Here is a 21,058-nt window from a genome sequence, read left to right as displayed (position 1 = left end):
ATTTTTTCCATAATTGATTATCATTACCCTGTACAATATTATTTAACTTAATTGATAAATTTACACCTAAATATCTCATGTTTTTATCCCCAATTTTAATCCCGATGCAGTTTGAATTTCTTTTTGTTCCCACCAATTTGTGTTCATAAACATTATCTATGATTTATCCATATTAAATTTAAGCCCAGAAATGTTTTTAAATTTCTGAAATATTTCCAATAACTTGCTTGATTCGGTTTCTGTGTCACTATCAGAGCATCATCTGCAAATAAATTCAACTCTATCTCTTCTTTACTTATTTCATCTCCCTTTCTCTCTTCTGATCCCGAATCATATTTGCAAACGGTTCCATTGCTAATATAAATAATAAAGGGGAAAGTGGGAAACTTTGCCTTACTCCACTTTTCATTTTAGATTTTCTTGATTTCTCTCCATTTATCATGATTTGTGCTTCTGTATCATTATATATTTCCATGATGGTTTCACTAAACCTTTCCCCTAATCCAAAATCCCTAAAAAATTTATAGAGATATTCATGATTTATTGAATCAAATGCTTTGTAAAGATCTAATTTTATCAAAGCTAATTAATTTTTGTGTTGTTTAGCATGATATAATATATTAAATATATTCCTTATTGGTTCCTGAATATATTTCCCTCTCACAAATCCATATTGTTGTTCTTTAATTAAAGTAGGTAAATATTCTTCTAATCTATTAGCTAAAATTTTCATTAAAAATTTATAATGTGGATTGCTTCATATGATAGGATGATAAGATTAGGGTTGGCTGGATCTTTATTGGGTTTAAGTATTAATATAATTTCAGATAGTTTCCATGTTTCTGGGATTATTTTATTATCCAAAATTTCATTGTAAATTTTAGTCAAATGCTCACTCAATTCATTTTAAAAAGTTTTATCAAATATAGGTGTGAATCCATCTGGGCCAGGAGATTTAATTCCTTTTGAATCTTGTATTACTCTTTCTACCTCTTGTTTAGTTATTGGGGAATTTATATAATTTCTCTGTATTTCATTTTTATATTTGTTTTTCGATCCTCCACTTTCTTCTCTTCGTACAATCTTTCATAAACTTTAACTAAAACTTCTCTTATTCTCTCATCATCAGTTATTATTTCACTTTTGTCCCCTGTTATTTTACTAATCCTCTTTTCCCCTCTTTTTCTTTTAAGGAAGTTGGCCCAACTCTTCATACTTCTAGTATCCCATGACTTAAATTCATTCCTAGTATACATTTGGTTTGGTCCAGTTTGTTAATTTCTTCTTCTTTTTATCCCACTGTTCTTTTATAGTTATATTCTTTTTGTAACATTTCCACTTCTTCTATCAATTTCTTTCTATATAAAATTTTCTTTTTTTAATTCCTATTTCCATGCTTAGGCATTTCCTCCTTACCATTGTTTTAAGCGCATCCCATAGTATTTGTTTTGAAATGTTTCCCCATCATTTAAATCAAATGGAAGCGAGGAAATGAAAGGGAAAGTGGACAAGCAGCCAGCCACGTTCTATCCATCTATATATCTACCTGAAGCAAAAACCATGCACATTTTTGTCCCCCCGCCCTCCCTCTGACAGCTCTTTGCAACCCCTGTCAGTGACCCCAATTTCCCCTTTTTGCCTCCTGTCAGATGAGAGTTGTTTGCTTGCTTTTGTGGGTTCCCTCTTGGAGAGAAGGAGGAGAGGGTCCTGGGCATTCCTGCCATCCCTGCCTCCTGCGTGTTGATGGCACAGGACCCCCACTGGACGTGACACCAGAGGCCCCGGCAGAAGAAGCCAGACCCGCACTGCTGGGCCACGAGCCTCCTCTCCTTCTCGCTCTCTGCCCTGGTCCCCTCCTTCCCTTCCTTCTCTCTTTTCTCTCTGTTTTGCCCTCCTTCTTCACTCCTTCTCACTGCTTATCCCTCCTTCCTTCTCTCTCCCTCCTTCCGTGTTCTCCTTCCCTCTTCTCTCCCCTGTCCCACTTTCCCTCCCTTTTTCCTTCCTTCCCTCCCTCCTTCTTTTCCCCCTCACACACACACACACACACACACACACACACACTCCTTCCCTCACTACCGATGCATGCCTGCGCCCGAGGGTCACTCCCAGGCCACCCCGCCTCCTGTACATTCCTCCTCCTCCTCCTCCTCCTCTTCTACTCTGCTCTTCCTCTTCCTCGGCTGCAAGTTTGGAGAAAGAGGGGAGAGGAGGAAGAAGAGGAACAGGAAAGGAAAGAGAAAAGATGGAAGAAGAGAAGGAAGAAAAGGAGGTCAGGAAGATGAGGAGGAGGAGAAAGAGCCCGTGAGGGGTGGCGTTGGCAGAGAAGGAGGAGGAGGGGGGGGAGAAGGAGAATGAGGAAGAGCAGAGACGAGGAAGAGGAGGAAAAAAGGAGCGCAAGCAGTGACAGGAGGGGGAGAGGAGGAATAAGAGGAGGGGGAGGAAGGCAGGGAAGGCAAGGGAAGAGAAAAAGGAAAAGCCGCAGGGTGCGCATAATCTGTCATTACAACTACAACCAAAATAATAATAATAATAATAATAATAATAATAATAATAATAATATATCCCGCCTCTTCCAATTGAGGAAGAGGGAAAAGTCGCTTGCAATAAGCCAGCAGGAGAGGGGAGCATGATCCTCCCGCTGCCTGCCCTCTGACCTTAATCCCTCCCTGAACTTGACCCGATCATGATTGGGGGCAAGTTCATATTTCTCAGAACCCGGGTTTTTTCAGAAGAAAGGGTATTTGCCCCAATTATGAATGGCTCACGCTAAGCGGCATTTGCCACGGAACGGGGTATGCAAGCCTCTGATTGGCTTGTGGGGGATTCGGGGCCAATATGAACTTCACGTGCAAGGATCGATTTCTGATCCGGGGTAAAAGGTAGTCTGGATGGGCCCATAGAAGCCAAATCTTGGTAAATCTTTATTTTATGTCCATTATATTCCAGATTTTGTATTGATCTCAGTTTTTTAAAGACCATGTCCTTCATGTTTTTCTTTTCTTCTCCTGCTGCCTTGTGCCCCCAAACGCCAGTGGGCTCTCTCTAGATCATCCGGGGAAACTTTTAAATCATAGCTTTTCCACCATGTTGTTAATGTAGTGATTAAATCACTAGATTTAGCTTGTTCTGGAAAGTTCCTTATTCTTACATTTCTCCTTCTTTGTCTCTTCTCAGCCTCTATGAATCTGTCTCAAAGCTTTACGACTTCATTTCTCAGCGTCTCTATCTGTTGTTCATCGTTTTCAGCTTTTTGCTTTGCTTCCTCAGTTGTCTTTTTTATTTCACTCGTCTGTTCAGTGAGAACTTTAATTGTACTCTGAATGCTTTGGAAGGCATCAAACAGCTTGTCTAATTTACGATCCAGGACTTCTAGCAAGATTTTTGTGGGAGGAATCACCATTGCTGTCTCAATGTTGTTCATAAATCATGCTGCAGCTGGCTTTTCTCTCCCACTTGCTTTTCTTCTTATTCAAAGAGATCTTGCTTGTTCAGGATCTTAATTCTAATGTCCAAATTAAGTGCCCTGCACCTTTTGTCAACTTTATGTGCAATAATAAATCTATTTTCTATCTCTTAGAAGGGAGAAGACTTGAAGGCATCTATCTGTCAAGGTATGCTAGTTGTGACTAAGTTGTGACTGGATGAGAGTCTAGTAAACTGGCAGGTGTAGTCCATGATGCACTAGCAATCAGTCATGTAATTAGCTAATTAGGCCAGGTTGTTGTGTTAGCCAATTAGCAAAGTATAACTGCATTGCAATGTCTGCTGGACTGTTGAGAGCATTCTCTGTACATGCTCTCCATGCTGTTGGGAGCTTTCTGTACATGCTCTCCATACAGTTTGGTAGCACTCTGAATGTGTTCTCTATGCTGGTTGCGACCTTGCTGATAATACTGCTCTCCATGCTGCTGCAATGGTAATGTTATAATGATACACTGCTGAACTAGGAGTTTTTTACTGTGCTTCAATTTTTGCTGTTATGTACTGTGCCATTTGTACTGTTTTGTTTTTTACTTCTGTTTCATGACTTCTCTTGAGTAAAGCAATTTTTGTGAAAACGTCTCCAAAACTCTGCTATCTTTTTGCCTCAATACACACCCCAACACTATCCTCTTTCCCAGCGCATGTGCATCCCCTCCGTTCACTATCTGCTTTGTTTTCAGTGCACAGAATCAGATCATACACATAACTTTGATGTAAGTCCATTTATTGTTTCTGAATCGCTTGTATACATATCTGTCAACAGTAACTGGAGTGAATCGCTCCTTGACAAGAGGCTGGTCCAGTTTCTGGCAGCTTGCTTTAAACCATAAATGCTCTTTTGTAATCTGCATTTCCAAGAGATTTCCAATCCTGGAGGTTGCTCCATATAAAGTTCTTCAGTGAGATCTCCATATAGAAAAGCTGTGCAAACATCCAGATGTTGAACAGTCATTTTCTTGTAAGCTGCAACAGCTAGGAGAGTCCTGATGGTTGCTTGAGTAACTATGCCAGCAAAAGTTTCGTTGTAGTCCTCACCATACTTTTGAGTATTGCCTTTAGCAACAAGTCTTGCTTTGTACCTCTGAATCTTCCCTTATGCTTCTAGCTTTGTGGTAAAGACCCATCTACAGCTAATTGCTCTTTTTCTTTCTGGCAATTCGGACAAAGTCCATGTCTTGTTTTTATATAAAGGATTGAATTTCCTCACTAACAGCTTGCACCCACTTCTCAGGATCTGTCTTTGTCATTCTCTTTATCTTTTTCCAATCAGAAGGTTTTGGAATTAAGTCCTCTGTGGCTTGATAAGAGAATCTGTCAGGTGGCATATCTTTATAGGAGCGTTCTTCTTACCTGGATTTGGATACCTGGCTCCGCTTCTTGCTTACCATCTGGTTCCTCATTGTTAGGCTGCTCCATTGCAGGTGAAGTTCCTTCTGGATGCAAGAGTCTTGGAGGATGGAAGAACTCCACTTGCTTTGGTTGCTGGTGGGAGTCTTCTTTTTCTTTTGCAAATAAATCTCATAGACATCTTGGTTTGGATTAGATTCAGGCTGTAGCCTTTAATAAATAGAAACAGCATGTTATAGTTGAAGCCATTCTGTATTGTTTGAGTGAGGAAAAACCATCTTTCTTGAAGTAAGTATCTTCAGGATAAGCAGTTTAAACTAATCTGGGACCTCTTCTGAGATCTCACTGAGTCTAAACTGGGACACCTTCTGGGAACTAGACTGGGACCTCTTCTGGGCCCATAACCCAATAAAAACATAGGGTGCAATTTTAGTTTGCCAGGGTGTTAACCGTTTTAAAGGTAAACTAAAATACGCTGGCATGAGAGTAAAACTTGTTGGGAGTTTAACTTTCATCAGCAGAGCAATGAAAACGTGGATCAGACTATCTGGTTTCCCACTGACCACTTTCACCCTTCAAGGACCAAGAGGAGGGACACATCTCTGTCTCTCTCAAAACACATTTCTGTCCTACCTGCAAAGCTTTAAGCTGTGCCCCTTTGGATCTTACAGGATCCCATGAAAAGACCTTGGAACAACAATGAGGGGATGCTTGAATAATAATAATAATAATAATAATAATAATAATAATAATAATAATATATTTATATCTTGCCTCTTCCGTTTTGGGGATTGAGGCAGGTAACAACAAAATTTGTACAATACACAACAATAAAAACAACAAGCCCCACAAGACCCTGGCCCCACTCTCCCTCCCAAGTATAAAATTAAACAATAAAACATGGTTAAAATATACATAACAATACATCGAAATTAATAAACAATCCACAAATGAGAAAAATAATAAGAGGAAGGGGATTCAATTTAATAATAATAAAACTAGCACTTCCTCTCTCCAGTCCCACCAGCTTTGCCTGAAATGCAGCCAGATGAGAAAGGATTGCTCCCACCATTGTAAACATTCCCCTTGGTCCCAATAGATAATTTCTAAAAGTTTGTTCAGCAAATAGAAGAGATGGTCAACAGACCTTCAGAGCTGACATCTAGTGCCCTGCTGCTGGCTGGAAATAGCTTCTCCCATGTGTGGGTCCTGTGATGACGGTTTAGATGTCCACTCTGACTGAAGCTCTTTCCACATTCCATGCATTTAAAGGGCTTCTCCCCTGTGTGGGTCCTTTGATGTCTGTTTAGATGTCCACTCCAATTGAAGCTCTTTCCACATTCCATGCATTTGTATGGCTTCTCCCGTGTGTGAGTCTTTTGATGTGAATTTAGATCTCCACTCTGACTGAAGCTCTTTCCACATTCCATGCATTTATATGGCTTCTCTCCAGTATGTGTCTTTTGATGTCTGTTTAGATGTCCACTCCGACTGAAGCTCTTTTCACATTCCATACATTTGTATGGCTTCTCCCCTGTGTGTGTCCTATGATGTGAATTTAGATCTCCACTCTGACTGAAACTCCTTCCACATTCCATGCATTTATATGGCTTCTCCCCTGTGTGCGTCATTAGATGTACGCTTAGATTTCCACTCTGAATGAAGGTCTTGCCACATTCCATGCATTTATAGGGCTTCTCCCCCGTATGAGTCTTTTGATGTAAATTTAGATGTCCACTCTGACTGAAGCTCTTTCCACATTCCATGCATTTATAAGGCTTCTCCCCAGTGTGGGTCTTTTGATGTGTGTTTAGATGTTCACTCCGACTGAAGCTCCTTCCACATTGCATGCATTTGTATGGCTTCTTCCCTCTGTGAGTTCTTTGGTGTACAGTGCAGGCATTTCTATCTCTGAAGCTCTTTTCAGGTTCCATGTGTTTGTGTGGCTTCTTCCCTGTGTCAGTCCTGATACTGGGGGCAAGGGTGGGAGATAAATAAATATAATAATGATGATGCAATCTGTTCTGAGAGTCATTGTTGCTAAAGAGTGGGGTAGACTACTTAAAATAAATAAAATTGTCCTAATGCAGATTTTTTTTTAAAAAATGCAACATTGACCACCTTGTAATGAAGTTTGATCCAAATATTGGTGATCACATTGTTCTGGGCACCACAATTAAAAAGGTGTTGACAAATTGGAGCGTATCTAGAGAAGGGAAACTAGAATGGTGAAGGGTCTCGAAACCATGCCTTATGAGGAAAGACCTATGATGCTGGGGAGATTTTACCTGGGGAAGACATGATTAAGGGGTGATATGATAGCCCTGTTTAAATATTTGAAGGGAGGTTACAGTGAGGAGGGAGCAAGGTTGTTTTCTGCTGCTCCAGAGAATAGGAGACAATGGAGCAATGGATGGAAGCTGCAGGAAAAGAGATTCCACCTCAATATTAGGGGGAACTTTATGAGAATCAGGGCTGTTCAACAGTGGAACACAGTCCTTCCTCTCAGGTTTTGGAGCAGTTTCCAACTTTGGAGGTCTTTAAACAGAGGCCGGTTGTCCATCTGTCAAAATGAGGATGCTTTGACTGGACTCAATTAAGAAGGAAAGCCCTCCCTCCTTCCATCTGCCTTAGTCCAAGCCTCAGAGGGAGAGAAGAACCGATGGACCTGATCCCCTTCTTCCCCACCGCCATCCCCTTCTTCTACTCTTGTTTGGTGTCTTTTTAGATTGTAAGCCTGAGGGCAGGGAATGGTCTATCAGAAATACTAATAACTGTAAGCAGCTCTGAGAGACTTTAGGGCTGAAGGGCAGGGTATAAATACCATAAATAAATAATAATAAATAAATTGTGAGTTCCTGCATAGCAGAAGGGGGTTGGATGGCCCTTGTAGTCTCTTCCAACTCTATGGTTCTATATAGATCCAACCCCACTGATGTAGACAATTAAAGATGCAGGATTACTTGACCCTTGGAGATCTCCACATCCCATAGAGAAAGATGTCATCTTCTAGTCAGCAGTCCATAAGACGTATTCCAGAATTTATCATTTTTCTCAGCTCTAAATTCTTATTTTCCACAATTAATCCAACTTACATCCAGAGCATTCACCAATAATAGACTGGGTGCCGGAAGGACTTTCCCAGACCTTAAAAGTCCTGGCGGTTTAGGTCCACACTCCCAATGCATGACCTTTTTAAAAAGTACATAGAAAAAGCAATAGAAATTCTTTACCTAGAAAACAGATCTGAAACTACCTCTTTAGTGCTACTATGGGACACACGGAAAGCGGTGCTTAGAGGTCTGTTTATACAGGAGGGATCTAAACAATAGAAAAGTACGGAAACAAAATGCCAGGAATTGATTAAAGAAATTGGAGTCTTGTCAAACTCCCACAAGAAGACGGAAAATCAGACATTAAAAACTAATTAGACCTACACTTAGTTCAAAATAAATTGCAATACACAAAAGCCTGCTTCTATGCAAACAATAATAGGAACCCGAAATTGCTAGCTAGTTTAGCAAAACAGAAGCAGAAAGAAGAATTGTTGCAGGTATCAGCTCCCCAAATGGCAATATCAAAACCCCGAAAGTCGACAGTTCATCCCTGAAATCTCTCAAAATTTCAAAAACACTCAAGGAGCCCATCTTGTTAGGAGAAATCAAACAGGCAACCCAAAACCTCAACCAAGGAAAACTCATTGATCCGATGGATTTACGGGAGAGTTTTACAAGTTACATTATAATAAAACTGCCCCACACCTAGAACAACTATTGAATGAGATTTCCTGCATGGCAGAATGGGTTGGACTGGATGGCATTTGTGGTCTCTTCCATTTCTATGACTCTAAGTTGCAAGGTCTATGTCCCCAACCTTGACGCATTTCCAGAATTGGCCCCATTCCCAAAACAAGCAACTGTCAACCTCCCACCTCAGCATTTCCATCAATAGCATTAATAAACCAGGATATTTAATTCTAGAAAATAGGATTAATAGCTTCATCACTGAGTATATCTCTATTGACCAAACTGGCTTTGTGGCAAATAGAAAACTATCTGACGCCATTAGACGAGTCCTAAACGTCATCTGTCATGCCTCAAAACCTAAAACCCCACTTGCCTTTATGTCCCTAGATGCCCTGAAAGCTTTTGACAGAGTGAACTGACAATACTTGATTGGAGAAAATTTGGAAATTAAATTAATTAGTTTGCTGGAAAACCTATACACAAGATCCTCAGATGCCTTAGTAACAGTGAACAGAACAAACTCTTCTATCTTTAGGCTCCAAAGGGGAACTAAACAAGGATGTCCTTTATTATTATTATTATTATTATTATTATTATTATTATTATTATTATTATTATTATTATTTATATAGCACTGTAGATTTATCCCTGCTGTTATTTGCTATTGCAATAGAGCCCTTAGCCACCTCCACCAGAGGAAATGCAAACATAAAGGGACCCAAAATAGGAGGAACAATTAACAAGCTAAATCTCTTTGCAGATGATACGACCATCTTCCTAACACAACCTTTGATAGTCTTACAGGTTTCTGAACTACTCAAAAATTAAATTTCTGTGTCAACATTGCATATGAAAACCAACTAGATGTTCAAAAATCTACCAATCTCCGGTTAAAACCCTCAGGATTTACTTACCTAGAAATCAATACTATGAAGATTTCAGTCAGATAATCCCCAGAAGCTACAACAAAATGTCTAAACGGTTAACCTCTAAAGGACTAGAATAGAAGAGATTGAAACTCTCTCTTCTAGGCAGAATAGCCTTCATTACAATGTTGATTGTCCCTCACCTGTCCTCCCTATTTCAAACCATCCCATTTCAACCACTGCGAGACTCAAACTTTGCCGAAATCTCATCAGTACATTGGCATTTAACCCAGATCCAGGAAGCCCACAGGACACCTCTCTTCCAAAAAAGGGTTAGAGAGAGGTAGCAATGCCTGATCTTGGACTATATTTTCCAGCATTGCAACTTAGTTAAAGTCATCCAGCCTCTGCTTAAACACTTCCAAGGAAGGAGGTTCCACCAAAATCCAAAGGAGCATCTTTCACTGACCAAGAGCTCTTACTCTCAGGAATTTGTTCCTAATGTTGAGGCGAAATCTCTGTTCATGTCCCTTGCAGCCATTGCTCCGTGTTCTAGTTTCTGGAGCAGCAGAAAACAAGCTTGCTCCATCCTCATTGTGACACCCCCTCAAATACTTAAGAACTATCATATCAAGCCTTAACCATCTCTTTAACAGGCTAAACATCCCCAGCTCCCTAAGTCTCTCCTCATAAAGCATGGTTTCCAGATCCTCCACCATTTTAGTTGCTGTTCTCTGCACACGCTCCAATTGGTTAACATCCTTTTTGAATAGTGGGGCCCAGATAGGGTTGCCATAAGTCAGGACCTCCAAACCGGGACAAATGTAGGGCAAATGTAGGACAACCTTTTCAAATGTAGGGCACATTTTATAAAAATGGAGGACATGCGGAAAAAATTGATGCTTTTTAAAAATGTTAATATAAATGCATGTTTCTTAGGCATGATCAAAATGGAGGACATTTGGGCATTATTCCTAGTCAGATGGCAGAAATGGACTTCCTTTTCTGCCCAAACCACCCCCCTCCATTCCAAAACACACACAACAGCACATTTGGGCACTTCCCGTGGCTTTACTTAACATGGCCTCTTGCATAGTTCAGAGGCTTATTCCATAATCAAACCCCTTGAGTTTAACACTTAGCATGGTTTAACATGGCTATGCATATTGAACATGTCAAGGTGGTTTCACAAGAAGTGGATTTGCCGTTTCAGGTTTCTTGCACCAACTCTACTTCTCAGAAGTGTGTACTTAGTCAAGGGACTTTGATTTTTTTTCACTGCACATGAGTTTGTAAAAATCAGAGCAGCTAACATTGGCCATGCCTGAGAGGCTTGCTGATATCAATATCACCATCACCATCATCACCATCATTGTCACAACAAGGGAGACTTGTTAGCATTAAAAGCACAAAAAATACACCAAAACCACACTTTGGAAGGTGACACTCTCTCAACTTCAGAAGCTGACTCAAATCACATCATCACCACACTATCCTTGTTGAAGCAAGGGACAATTGTTAGCATTAAAAGCATCAAAAATACACAGAAAAGGCACTTTAAAATGCACTTTAAAAATACAGTTTAAAAAATACAGCTTAAAAATGCACTTTAAAAATACAGTTTAAAAAATACAGCTTAAAATGCACTTTAAAAATACAGCTTTAAAATGCACTTTAAAATACAGTTTAAAAAATACACCTTAAAAATGCACTTTAAAAATACAGCTTTAAAATGCACTTTAAAATACAGTTTAAAAATACAGCTTAAAATGCACTTTAAAAATACAGTTTAAAAATACAGCTTAAAAATGCACTTTAAAAATATAGTTTAAAAATACAGCTTAAAATGTACTTTAAAAATACAGCTTAAAAATACAGCTTAAAATGCACTTTAAAAATACAGTTTAAAAATACAGCTTAAAAATGCACTTTAAAAATATAGTTTAAAAATACAGCTTAAAATGTACTTTAAAAATACAGCTTAAAAATACAGCTTAAAATGCACTTTAAAAATACAGTTTAAAAAATACAGCTTAAAAATGCACTTTAAAAATACAGTTTAAAAAATACAGCTTAAAATGCACTTTAAAAATACAGCTTTAAAATGCACTTTAAAATACAGTTTAAAAAATACACCTTAAAAATGCACTTTAAAAATACAGCTTTAAAATGCACTTTAAAATACAGTTTAAAAATACAGCTTAAAATGCACTTTAAAAATACAGTTTAAAAATACAGCTTAAAAATGCACTTTAAAAATATAGTTTAAAAATACAGCTTAAAATGTACTTTAAAAATACAGCTTAAAAATACAGCTTAAAATGCACTTTAAAAATACAGCTTAAAATGCACTTTAAAAATACAGTTTAAAAATACAGTTTAAAATGCACTTTAAAATACAGTTTAAAAAATACAGCTTAAAATGCACTTTAAAAATACAGTTTAAAAATACAGCTTAAAATGCACTTTAAAAATACAGCTTAAAATGCACTTTAAAAATACAGTTTAAAAAATACAGCTTAAAATGCACTTTAAAAATACAGTTTAAAAAATACAGCTTAAAATGCACTTTAAAAATACAGCTTAAAAATACAGCTTAAAATGCACTTTAAAAATACAGCTTAAAATGCACTTTAAAAATACAGTTTAAAAATACAGTTTAAAATGCACTTTAAAATACAGTTTAAAAAATACAGCTTAAAATGCACTTTAAAAATACAGTTTAAAAATACAGCTTAAAATGCACTTTAAAAATACAGTTTAAAAATACAGCTTAAAATGCACTTTAAAAATACAGTTTAAAAAACACATACAGTACTTGCTCCTTCTCCTTCTCCTTCTCTTCCTCTTCATCCTCCTCCTCCTCCTCCTCCCTGGCACCAAAAAAGGGCAAAGGAAATGGCCCTTTCCTTTCCCCTCTGGCTGCAGCCCAGCCCAAGAGAGGAGGAACTCCTCCTCCTGAGTCTGGCTGGCCAATGGGGGCAGACTGGGGCTGGAACAGCCCCGCCCCCTGCCAGCCCTCACAGGCTCAGGCCTGGAGGACCCAGCCTGAGGAGGAGGAAGTCCTCCTCATTAGCCCTGCGCGCAGCTCTGCAAGGGCCAGCAAAGGCAACCTCATCCACCCGGGACAAGGAGGAAACCGTGCAGGGACGCCCCCTAGTGGTCAAAACCCGGGATTGTCCCGCCCCCAGCCGGCTTATGGCAACCCTAGGCCCAGAACTGGACACAGTATTCCACATTTATGCAGGAATAAATCTGTGACTATTTTCCTGTCATGTTTTTGCCATGTTTTGGGTTTCCCAAATTCTGGGTTTAGTTTGGATTTATTTAGTTATATTATATTGTGATTGTATTGATGGACACTGCAGCCAAAGGCTGAGTTGCGGATTGAAGATGAATACTGGATACATTTGGCCTTAGAGCAGCTGTGGGACAGGACTGTTTTGGGCCAAACCATGAGAGATGGGTATGAAAAGAATTAGTTACTGGTTAAGATTTACAGACAAGAGTGTTCTAATATAGCTGTGAGATAAATTGTTATGCTTGTTTGTTGGGTATTGCTATGACTGATATGGAATATGCTGACATAATGAATACAAACACCTGGACAACTTCAACAGGAAAGAAGAAACCCTTAACGTGAACAAAGTTTGGCTACTAGTCCTAAAAAACAGTAAAATCAGGACTCAGCAAATGTAAATGACAAACCACCCAGAGTCAGGGATTTTCCCAGCAGACCATGATCACTAATTAAACAGACACTAATCCTCTTTGCATATTCTCCCACCTTGAGGCCTTTCCATCAACAACAGAACAATACACAGATTAACATGGAAATCACTCCTCCCCAAACAGGGTCACACACACACACACACACACACATATATATACAGACACAACTCTATTCCAGGCAAGCATTCTCTGAAGATGCCAAAACCACAGATGCCCCCAAATTCAGCGAGGCATTCTGTCATTCACCACTAGCAGCAGGTAGGTGTTTGTGTTCACTTATCGTTAGGCTGTTTGGACCAGGAAAAAAAGGGGTAGAGCGGTCTTGATGGTCTTGCCCGGACTCGTGAGATGGAAGACGGGAAGCTGGTTGCTGCTTTGTAGCCTTGCGTGGCCCAGAGAGTGCTGCCGCGCCACCGCACTATAGGGGAGAGGGGGAAGGGTGCCGCCACACTAAAGGGATGATGGAGAAGGGGCGGAAGGAAGCCTCATCCTCGGCGTGCTGATTGCCACGCCACCGCTGCCTCTGCTGGGGAGATGGTGAGTGGGGTGGCCTTTGTAGCTTTGCCCGGCCCCGTGAGTGCTGCCATGCTATAGGGAAGAGGGAGAAGGGGCAGAAGGAAGACTCGCCCTCGGCCCACCGGTTGCCATGTTGCTACTGCCTCTGCTCGGGAGATGGTGAGTGGGGCGCCCTTTGTAGCCTCGCCCAGCCCGCAAGTGCTGTTGCGCTATAGGGGAAATGGGGAAGGGGAGGAAGGAAGCCTCGCCCTCAGCCCACTGGTTGCCATTTCGTCACTGCCTCTGTTGGGGAGATGGTGAGTGGGGTGGCCATTGTCACCTCACCCAGCCCGGGAATGCTGCCGCGCCACCACACTACAGAGAAGATGGAGATGGGGCAAAAGGAAGCCTCGTCCTCGGTCCGCTGGTTGCTGCATCGCTGCTGCCTCTAACTTCAGCATAGAAGTAGGTTATATGTTGGCTACTAACTGTAACTGTTAAACCTAACAAAAGCCAACTAGATATTTCCTAGAAAAGGAGATTCAAAGAAACCCTATTTTTCTCGAACCAGATCAGTAGTGTGATTTTTGTATACAGTTGGGGGTTTTTTGGGGAAAAGAAAATAAGGAGGCTCCCAACCTGTTTAAATATTTGAAGGGATGTCATATTCAGGAGGGAGCAAGCTTGTTTTCTGCTGCTCCAGAGACTAGGACACAACAGAGCAATGGATGCAAACTGCAGGAAAAGAGATTCCAGCTCAATATTAGGAGGAACTTCCTGACAGTAAGGGCTATTCGACAGTGGAACAAACTCCTTCCTCGGAGTGTAGTGGAGTCTCCTTCCTTGGAGGTCTTTAAGCAGAGGCTGGATGCTTTGATTTGGATTTCCTGCATGGCAGAATGGGGTTGGACTGGATGGCCCTTCTTGGGGTCTCTTCCAACTCTATCATTCTATGATTCTATGAACCTTATCTTATTAAAGCTTTTGGGCAAAAGTAATGCCCACCACTTTTTAATTTGTTTGTTTATTCTATAATTGTCCTTAACACTGTTGACTATAATCCACAATAAATATAAGCAGTTATAAATTTTAGGCACGGTTAAAGTTAGAGTAATCTAAAGTAGATCAATATTTAACCCTCCCGATGGTCTTTACACAACAACTAAGTGTATAATATTAATAGGAGGAGCATAGATTTTTTTTTTGTTACCTTAAACAGATCATACTTCTGAATCTTAAGCTTTAGTAAATTCTTTTCTCCTTCTGGATGTAATAGATAATAAGTAGTTTTGAAATGTATTTGGACTTTGAATTATATTACTAGATCTCAAACATAACCTTTCAATATGATGTCTGAAGCAGAAATCCAAGATACTTAAGAAGGGAACAATAGTGAAGAAAAAGAAAAAGAAAAACTGCACGGTATGTTCAAAATAATTTTATCCTGGATGAAACTGGAAATTGAGAACTGATATAAGAGCCAAGATCCATGCTGAAAGACGGCAAGAAATTAAAGAATGGGAAGAAATAATAATAATAATAATAAAATCTATATGGAAGAATAGGAACAAGAATTACAAATATTTAAAGATTTGCCCTCGCAAATATTAAGGAAACGCGAGCTGGTTCCGCCTTGGAGTCATGATAGCCGCCACTGGGCGCTTCAGCCTCCCTTCTTGGGCTTAGATCCTCCAAGGAGCTCTCCCGTTCTTGCCTGCCTGCCTTGACTTCGCCTGCGCCAGGCCCACGGACAGGGGTTCTACAGTCCTTGCGATATGTTCCAATCTCAAGGCAAGGGCCACGCAGCCCTCCTCCAGACGCTCCTCCATCAGGCAGGTTCCAAAAGGAAAAATTAAGGGGAAAGGGAATGGGTGTAGGTCCCTGGTCTTCTGGGCATCAGATAAATCAGTACGCCCCAACCAGCCTCCTAGAAAGGCAGATTCCTGAAAGACAGCCAGGCTTCCAATTGCATTCCCCCTCTTTCAACAAGAGGCTGTACTTTGGGGAAGGGACAGCTTTATTGAAGAAGGAGATACATACAATAGAAGTGACTTCTTTTGTCAGGAATGAAAGTTTCTATTAACATATAGTTTATATAACCCCATCAAGCAATCCCACCCCAATAAAGCAAACTAACAGGATAACTCTTTCCCGCGCAGGGATGAATCTCCTCTCTGGGGATGTAATATCCTCCAGTCCGGCTCTTGGCAAAACTCTCACACAGCATTATCTCCTCACTGCACTTGTGGCCTTGAGTGATAAACCCTTAGCCACAACAGGTCCAATTAATACCAAACCTTAACAGCATATACATTTACGCACAACTAAAAACCCCGTCATCCCCCAACCCAACATAACGGCATATTAAAATATAACAAACATAACATCATAACATTGCATAAACAATATCATAACCTCTATAGGCACTCTCTATGCTTCCCTTCCCAACATAGACACCAATCTCTGTCTTAGAGATCCAGGCCTCTGCTGGCAAGGCAGCTCCCTAAACATTCCTAACCACGAATGAGCCAAGCACACATTTTAACAGCCAGTCTATCTCTTTCTAGTACTTTCCATTCACCCATTATACAATCTAATACATAACCAACTACTAACTTCATCCAACAATATACTAACAAAACCCTAAACTTATAACCCTCATGACACAACCCCTGAATAAATAAATGAATGAAGGGGATTTCTGACAGAGAGACAGATACCCCAAAGGGATCGGAAATGAATTTTGGGCTTTTGAGTTGACCTAAAAGCATATTGCTGTTTTGTGGGTTTGGGATTTGGCCAACACTGAATATATTGCTGTGTTGAGTCCCTATATTGGGAGAAATGTGGGATATAAGATGATGATCATGATGCTCATAATAGATCAAGGGGTGTAATAGTGCTACTCTGCCTTGCTTTGGTCAGACCTCACCTGGAATACTGTATCCAGTTCTGGGCAACACAATAAAAAAGGATGTTGAGAAACTGGACAGGGAGGGCCTGGCCAAAGGAGGGCCAACAAAATGGTGAAGGGCCTGGAAACCATGAAGCCCTATGAGGAAAGACTTAGGGAGCTGGGCATGTTTGGCCTGGAAAAGAGACAGTTAAGAGGTGGTGTGACAGCCCTGTTTAAATATCTGAATGGATGTCAGATATTGAGGAGGAGGGAGCAAGTTTGTTTTCTGCTGCTCCAGAGAAAAGGACCCAATGGAGCAATGGATGCAAACTACAGGAAAAGAGATTCCACCTCAACATTAGGAGGATAAACAGCCTGTCCTGAGAGTAAGGGCTGTTTGACAAAGGAACATACTCCCTCAATGGAGATTTTGGTGGAGTCTCCTTTGGAGGTCTTTAAACAGAGACTGGATGACCTCCTCTTTCTCACCTCCGTCCTTTAATCTCTGTCCAGCATTCAGCTGCACGCATTATCACTTCCACCCACCACTCTGACCACATCTCTCCTGTCTTGGCATCCCTTCACTGGCTCCCTCTCCCTTTCCGCATTCAGTATAAGCTCCTGCCGTTGACGTTTAAAGCCCTCCATGGACTGGCCCTCCTTACTTATCAGACCTTCTTTCTCCTCACCTTCCCACTCCGTTGTTCGTTTTGGTAGTCAAGGGTTCCTGTCCCAGCCCAGGATTTCCTCTGCCCCATCTTGGATTCGCCCCTTTTCACTCACTGCCCCTCACTCCTGGAACCTTTTAACCCCGCGAACAATAGCCATCACTTCTTTAACCAGCTTCAAAACGGAGTTGAAGACCATCCTGTTCAGGGCAGCGTTCCCAGGCATTGCATAATTGTCACTTGCTATTTGATGTTCTTTTGTTGCCTGTTTTATTGAATCATTTCCTATATTGCTCTGTATTTTATATGTATTATCCTACTAGAGAGGCCCCTTCCCCACCACCACTCCCTTTGTGTCGTGTCTTTCTAGATTGTAAGCCTGAGGGCAGGGAACCGTCCAATTAAAAAGATTGTATGTACAGCGCTGTGTAAATTTACAGCGCTTTATAAATAAAGGTTAATAATAATAATAACGATGATGATGATGATGATGATGCTTTGACTGAGAGTTCCTGCCTGGCATAAAAATGGGGTTGGGCTGGATCAGGGCCCCTGGGGTCTCTTCCAACTCTATGATTCTTGGCCATAAACTTTGTTTTATTTATATCTTTATTATTATTATTATTATTATTATTGTTATGCCTGCTAGGGGAAGAAGAGAGAAGCGGGACCTTAAAGGATGCTCCTCTGGGGGTCTTGGTTCAGGACATGGAAAGGAAGGCCAGCCAACCCCCCTCAAAGTAATGGCTGCAAAGGCAGGTGGAGGAAGGGGCTAGTCTCAGTCTGACAGACCCTGCAGGGTTGTTGTTAGGCGAAAGGAAGGGGACATGAGGGGAAGAAGGGGCTCTGCATACGAAGAGAGATGGAGCTGGAAAAGGGGTCCAAGGAGGGAAGGATAGTGGGTGGGAGAGGGAAGAGTGAGGCAAAGGAAGAAGGGAAAGAAGGAAGGGATGAGAAGGAGGGATAAAGGAGAGAAAAGGAAGAGGGAATGGGAGACAGACACCCCAAAGGGATGGGAAAGACATTTGGGGCTTTGGAGTTGGACCAAAAAGCATAGGGCTGTTTTGTGGGTTTGGGATCTAGTTCTGTTTTGCTCTTTTGTGGCCAACACTTTCTTCTCCTGAATGGCTTTGAATCTACTTTTGTCCTTGTATTTTTAAACTGCTTCTAGCTACATGTTTTAAACAGAATTGACACCGAATTGTCTTTACCTTTGCAATGTATGCTTTTAAAACCGTTTTGTAGAAGGAGCGCCATAAGACTCCTCTGCCATTGTTTTCAATGAGAAAGACACAGACACACCATCCATCTAGAGAGAGAGAGAGTTAAAGTATTCACAAGTAGCATAAATTCCAGATTGCAGCCCTTGGCTTTGCTCTTTTGTGTAATAAGGGATGGCATCTGACTCTGTCATTGTTTTAGATATGAGAGAGAGACTATATATAGATATATAGATATATGTACTCAGAATATGGAAAGGTAGCATACATTCCATTGCTTTAAATGAGAGACGCACAGACGGCTGCGATATATAGTATATATATATATATATAGAGAGAGAGAGAGAGAGAGAGAAACAGAAACAGACAGAGTCCTCTCTTTCTAAAGCAGAGCCTTCCTCCTTCTTCTCCTTTTCCCTCCTGAGTCCAGCTCCTTACCTTGGGCTCCTTTTTGTCCTCCTTTTCAAAGTCTCCTCAGAGCAAGGAAGGAAAGAAGGAGAGGGGTCCCAGTGCCTTGGAGCCCCAGCAGCAAAGTCCGTCCCTCCTTCTCTCCTCAGGGATCCCCTCAATGGCCAAACACAAGAAGAAGATGGAGGACAGCCCTCGGGAGCACTGCGCATGCTCAGTCTAAGCTGCTGAAGTCACGGCTGCCCTCACTGCCTGCCAGGAAGGAAGATGTCTTCCTCTGAGCATGCTCAGTCTCAGCCCCTGAAGTCACGGCTGCCCTCACTGCCTGCCAGGAAGGAAGATGTCTTTCTCTGAGCATGCTCAGTCTCAGCCCCTGAAGTCACGGCTGCCCTCACTGCCTGCCAGGAAGGAAGATGTCTTCCTCTGAGCATGCTCAGTCTCAGCCCCTGAAGTCACGGCTGCCCTCACTGCCTGTCAGGAAGGAAGATGTCTTCCTCTGAGCATGCTCAGTCTCAGCCCCTGAAGTCATGGCTGCCCTCACTGCCTGCCAGGAAGGAAGAAGGGCATGCTCAGTCTCAGCCGCTGAAGAAGGCTGTCTTTGGAAGAGGAGGAGGTGGAGGCCAAAGTTTTCATCCAGTGGCAGAAGTGCCCCTCTCTTCTCCCCAAAATTCCCCTTGAAGAGCCCCCTCCTTCCTGGAAAGAGGAGCAGAAGAGGAGGGAGACCCAAAGGCCTTATTTTTTTTTGGGGGGGGGGAATTGGGACTGACCAGGACCCCCTCTTTGGCCTTAAGGGAGGGAGGGGCAAACCCAATTCATCTCTGGGGGGGAGGAGGAAGAGGGACCCCACAGCCCCTTCTGGGGGGAGTAAGAGAGAGAGAGAGAGCCCCCCAATGGCAGTCTGGGAACTAGGCTGAGAGGTCCATAGGATCCACACGCAGAGAGAGAAAGACCTTTTCCCTCCCAACAACAACCCTGCAGAGGGGGCCAGCAGAGAGTCCTGTTCTGGGAACATACAGAAAGAAAGGGCAAGGGAGGCACCCTCGGTTCTCCCCTTCCCCAGAAGAAAACACACGAACTAGTGGACCTCCTCCCCTCAGAGAGAGAGAGAGAGAGAGAGAGAGAGAGGGTCTGTGCTTGTCCTTGTAGTTTTTTAAAATGCTATTAGCTGTGGGTTTCAAACAGAATCAACACTGAATTGTTTTCACCTTTGCATTTTCTACTTTGAAAACCAAATTGCTATTTTGACTTTTGAAAGCCGCCTTTGGTGCCCTGGCAATGAGGCGGCAGCAGATAGATAGATAGATAGATAGATAGATAGATAGACGCACACACATACATATACATATATATACCACACACACACACACACACACATATACAAAATATTCAAAAGTAGTACAAATTTTGCCCTTGTGTATAATAAGAGATGCCACCTGTTTTCAATGAGACAGAGATATATTCAAAATATTCAAAAGGAGTACAAATCCCAGTTGGGAAACCTTGAGGGCTTTGCCCTTTTGTATAACTAGGGACACCATCTGCCTGTGCCATTGCTTTCAATGAGACAGAAATGCACACAAACATGTTTAAATGTGAAGTCAAGGGCTTTCATGGCCAGAATCCATAGTTTTTTGTGGGGTTTTTGGGCTAAGTGGCCATGTTCTAGAAGAGTTTCTTCCTGACGTTTCACAGATGCTGGCGAAACCTCAGGAAGACACTGTGCCAGAACATGGCCACTTAGCCCAAAAACCCACAAAAAAACTATGTATTCATGTTTTAAATGAGACACGTATATTCAAAAGATTGAAAAGTAGCATAAATTCCAGATAGTAGCCCTTGAGAGCTTTGTCCTCTTGTTTAATAAGGAGCACCATCTGACTATGACATAAACATTATCTATCTATCTATCTATCTATCTATCTATCTATCTATCTTCAAAAGTAGTACACACTTCTCTCTCCTTCCCCCCTTCCTTCCTTCCTTCCTTCCTTCCTTCCTTCCTTCCTTCCCTGCTCAGTCCTCAGCTTCATTTCCACCCATAAGAACAACAGAGGCACACACACAGACACACACACACACACACACGGAAAGAGAGAAAGAAAGACATCTTAGGGAGATGCTGGGGATGTTTAGCCTGGAGAAGAGAAGGTTAAGAGATGATATGATAGCCCTGTTTAAATACTTGAAGGGATGCCAT

At 41.5% G+C, this 21,058-nt stretch overlaps 1 protein-coding gene and 1 pseudogene across 1 annotated transcript; one reads left to right on the top strand and one right to left on the bottom strand.

The window, feature by feature from the left end:
* The window catches only part of LOC149324290 (uncharacterized), a 380,857-nt pseudogene that overhangs the window by 193,331 nt on the left and 166,468 nt on the right, over window positions 1-21,058 (top strand).
* Window positions 4,210-18,967, bottom strand: LOC149324293 (uncharacterized). Its single transcript, XM_089498586.1, has 3 exons — window positions 18,892-18,967; window positions 5,978-6,801; window positions 4,210-5,040 (listed from the first exon to the last, which is right to left on the bottom strand). Exons 2-3 carry the CDS (start codon window positions 6,762-6,764, stop codon window positions 4,886-4,888), a joined length of 942 nt encoding a protein of 313 aa, XP_089354712.1. The 5' UTR covers window positions 6,765-6,801; window positions 18,892-18,967; the 3' UTR covers window positions 4,210-4,885.

This window comes from Sceloporus occidentalis, unplaced genomic scaffold, assembly GCF_023333645.1.
Source record: "Sceloporus occidentalis isolate IW3139 unplaced genomic scaffold, rSceOcc1.0.p SCAF_1, whole genome shotgun sequence".
Taxonomy (NCBI): domain Eukaryota; kingdom Metazoa; phylum Chordata; class Lepidosauria; order Squamata; family Phrynosomatidae; genus Sceloporus; species Sceloporus occidentalis.
This window is presented reverse-complemented; position numbering and strand designations above follow the sequence as displayed.

Coding starts and splice junctions, on each gene's coding strand:
- LOC149324293 (XM_089498586.1), bottom strand. CDS start 6,764: ATGGAACCTGAAAAGAGCTTCAGAGATAGAAATGCCTGCACTGTACAC. Junction 5,041..5,977: donor ACTAGATGTCAGCTCTGAAG/GTCTGTTGACCA, acceptor TATTTATTAAAG/GCTACAGCCTGAATCTAATC.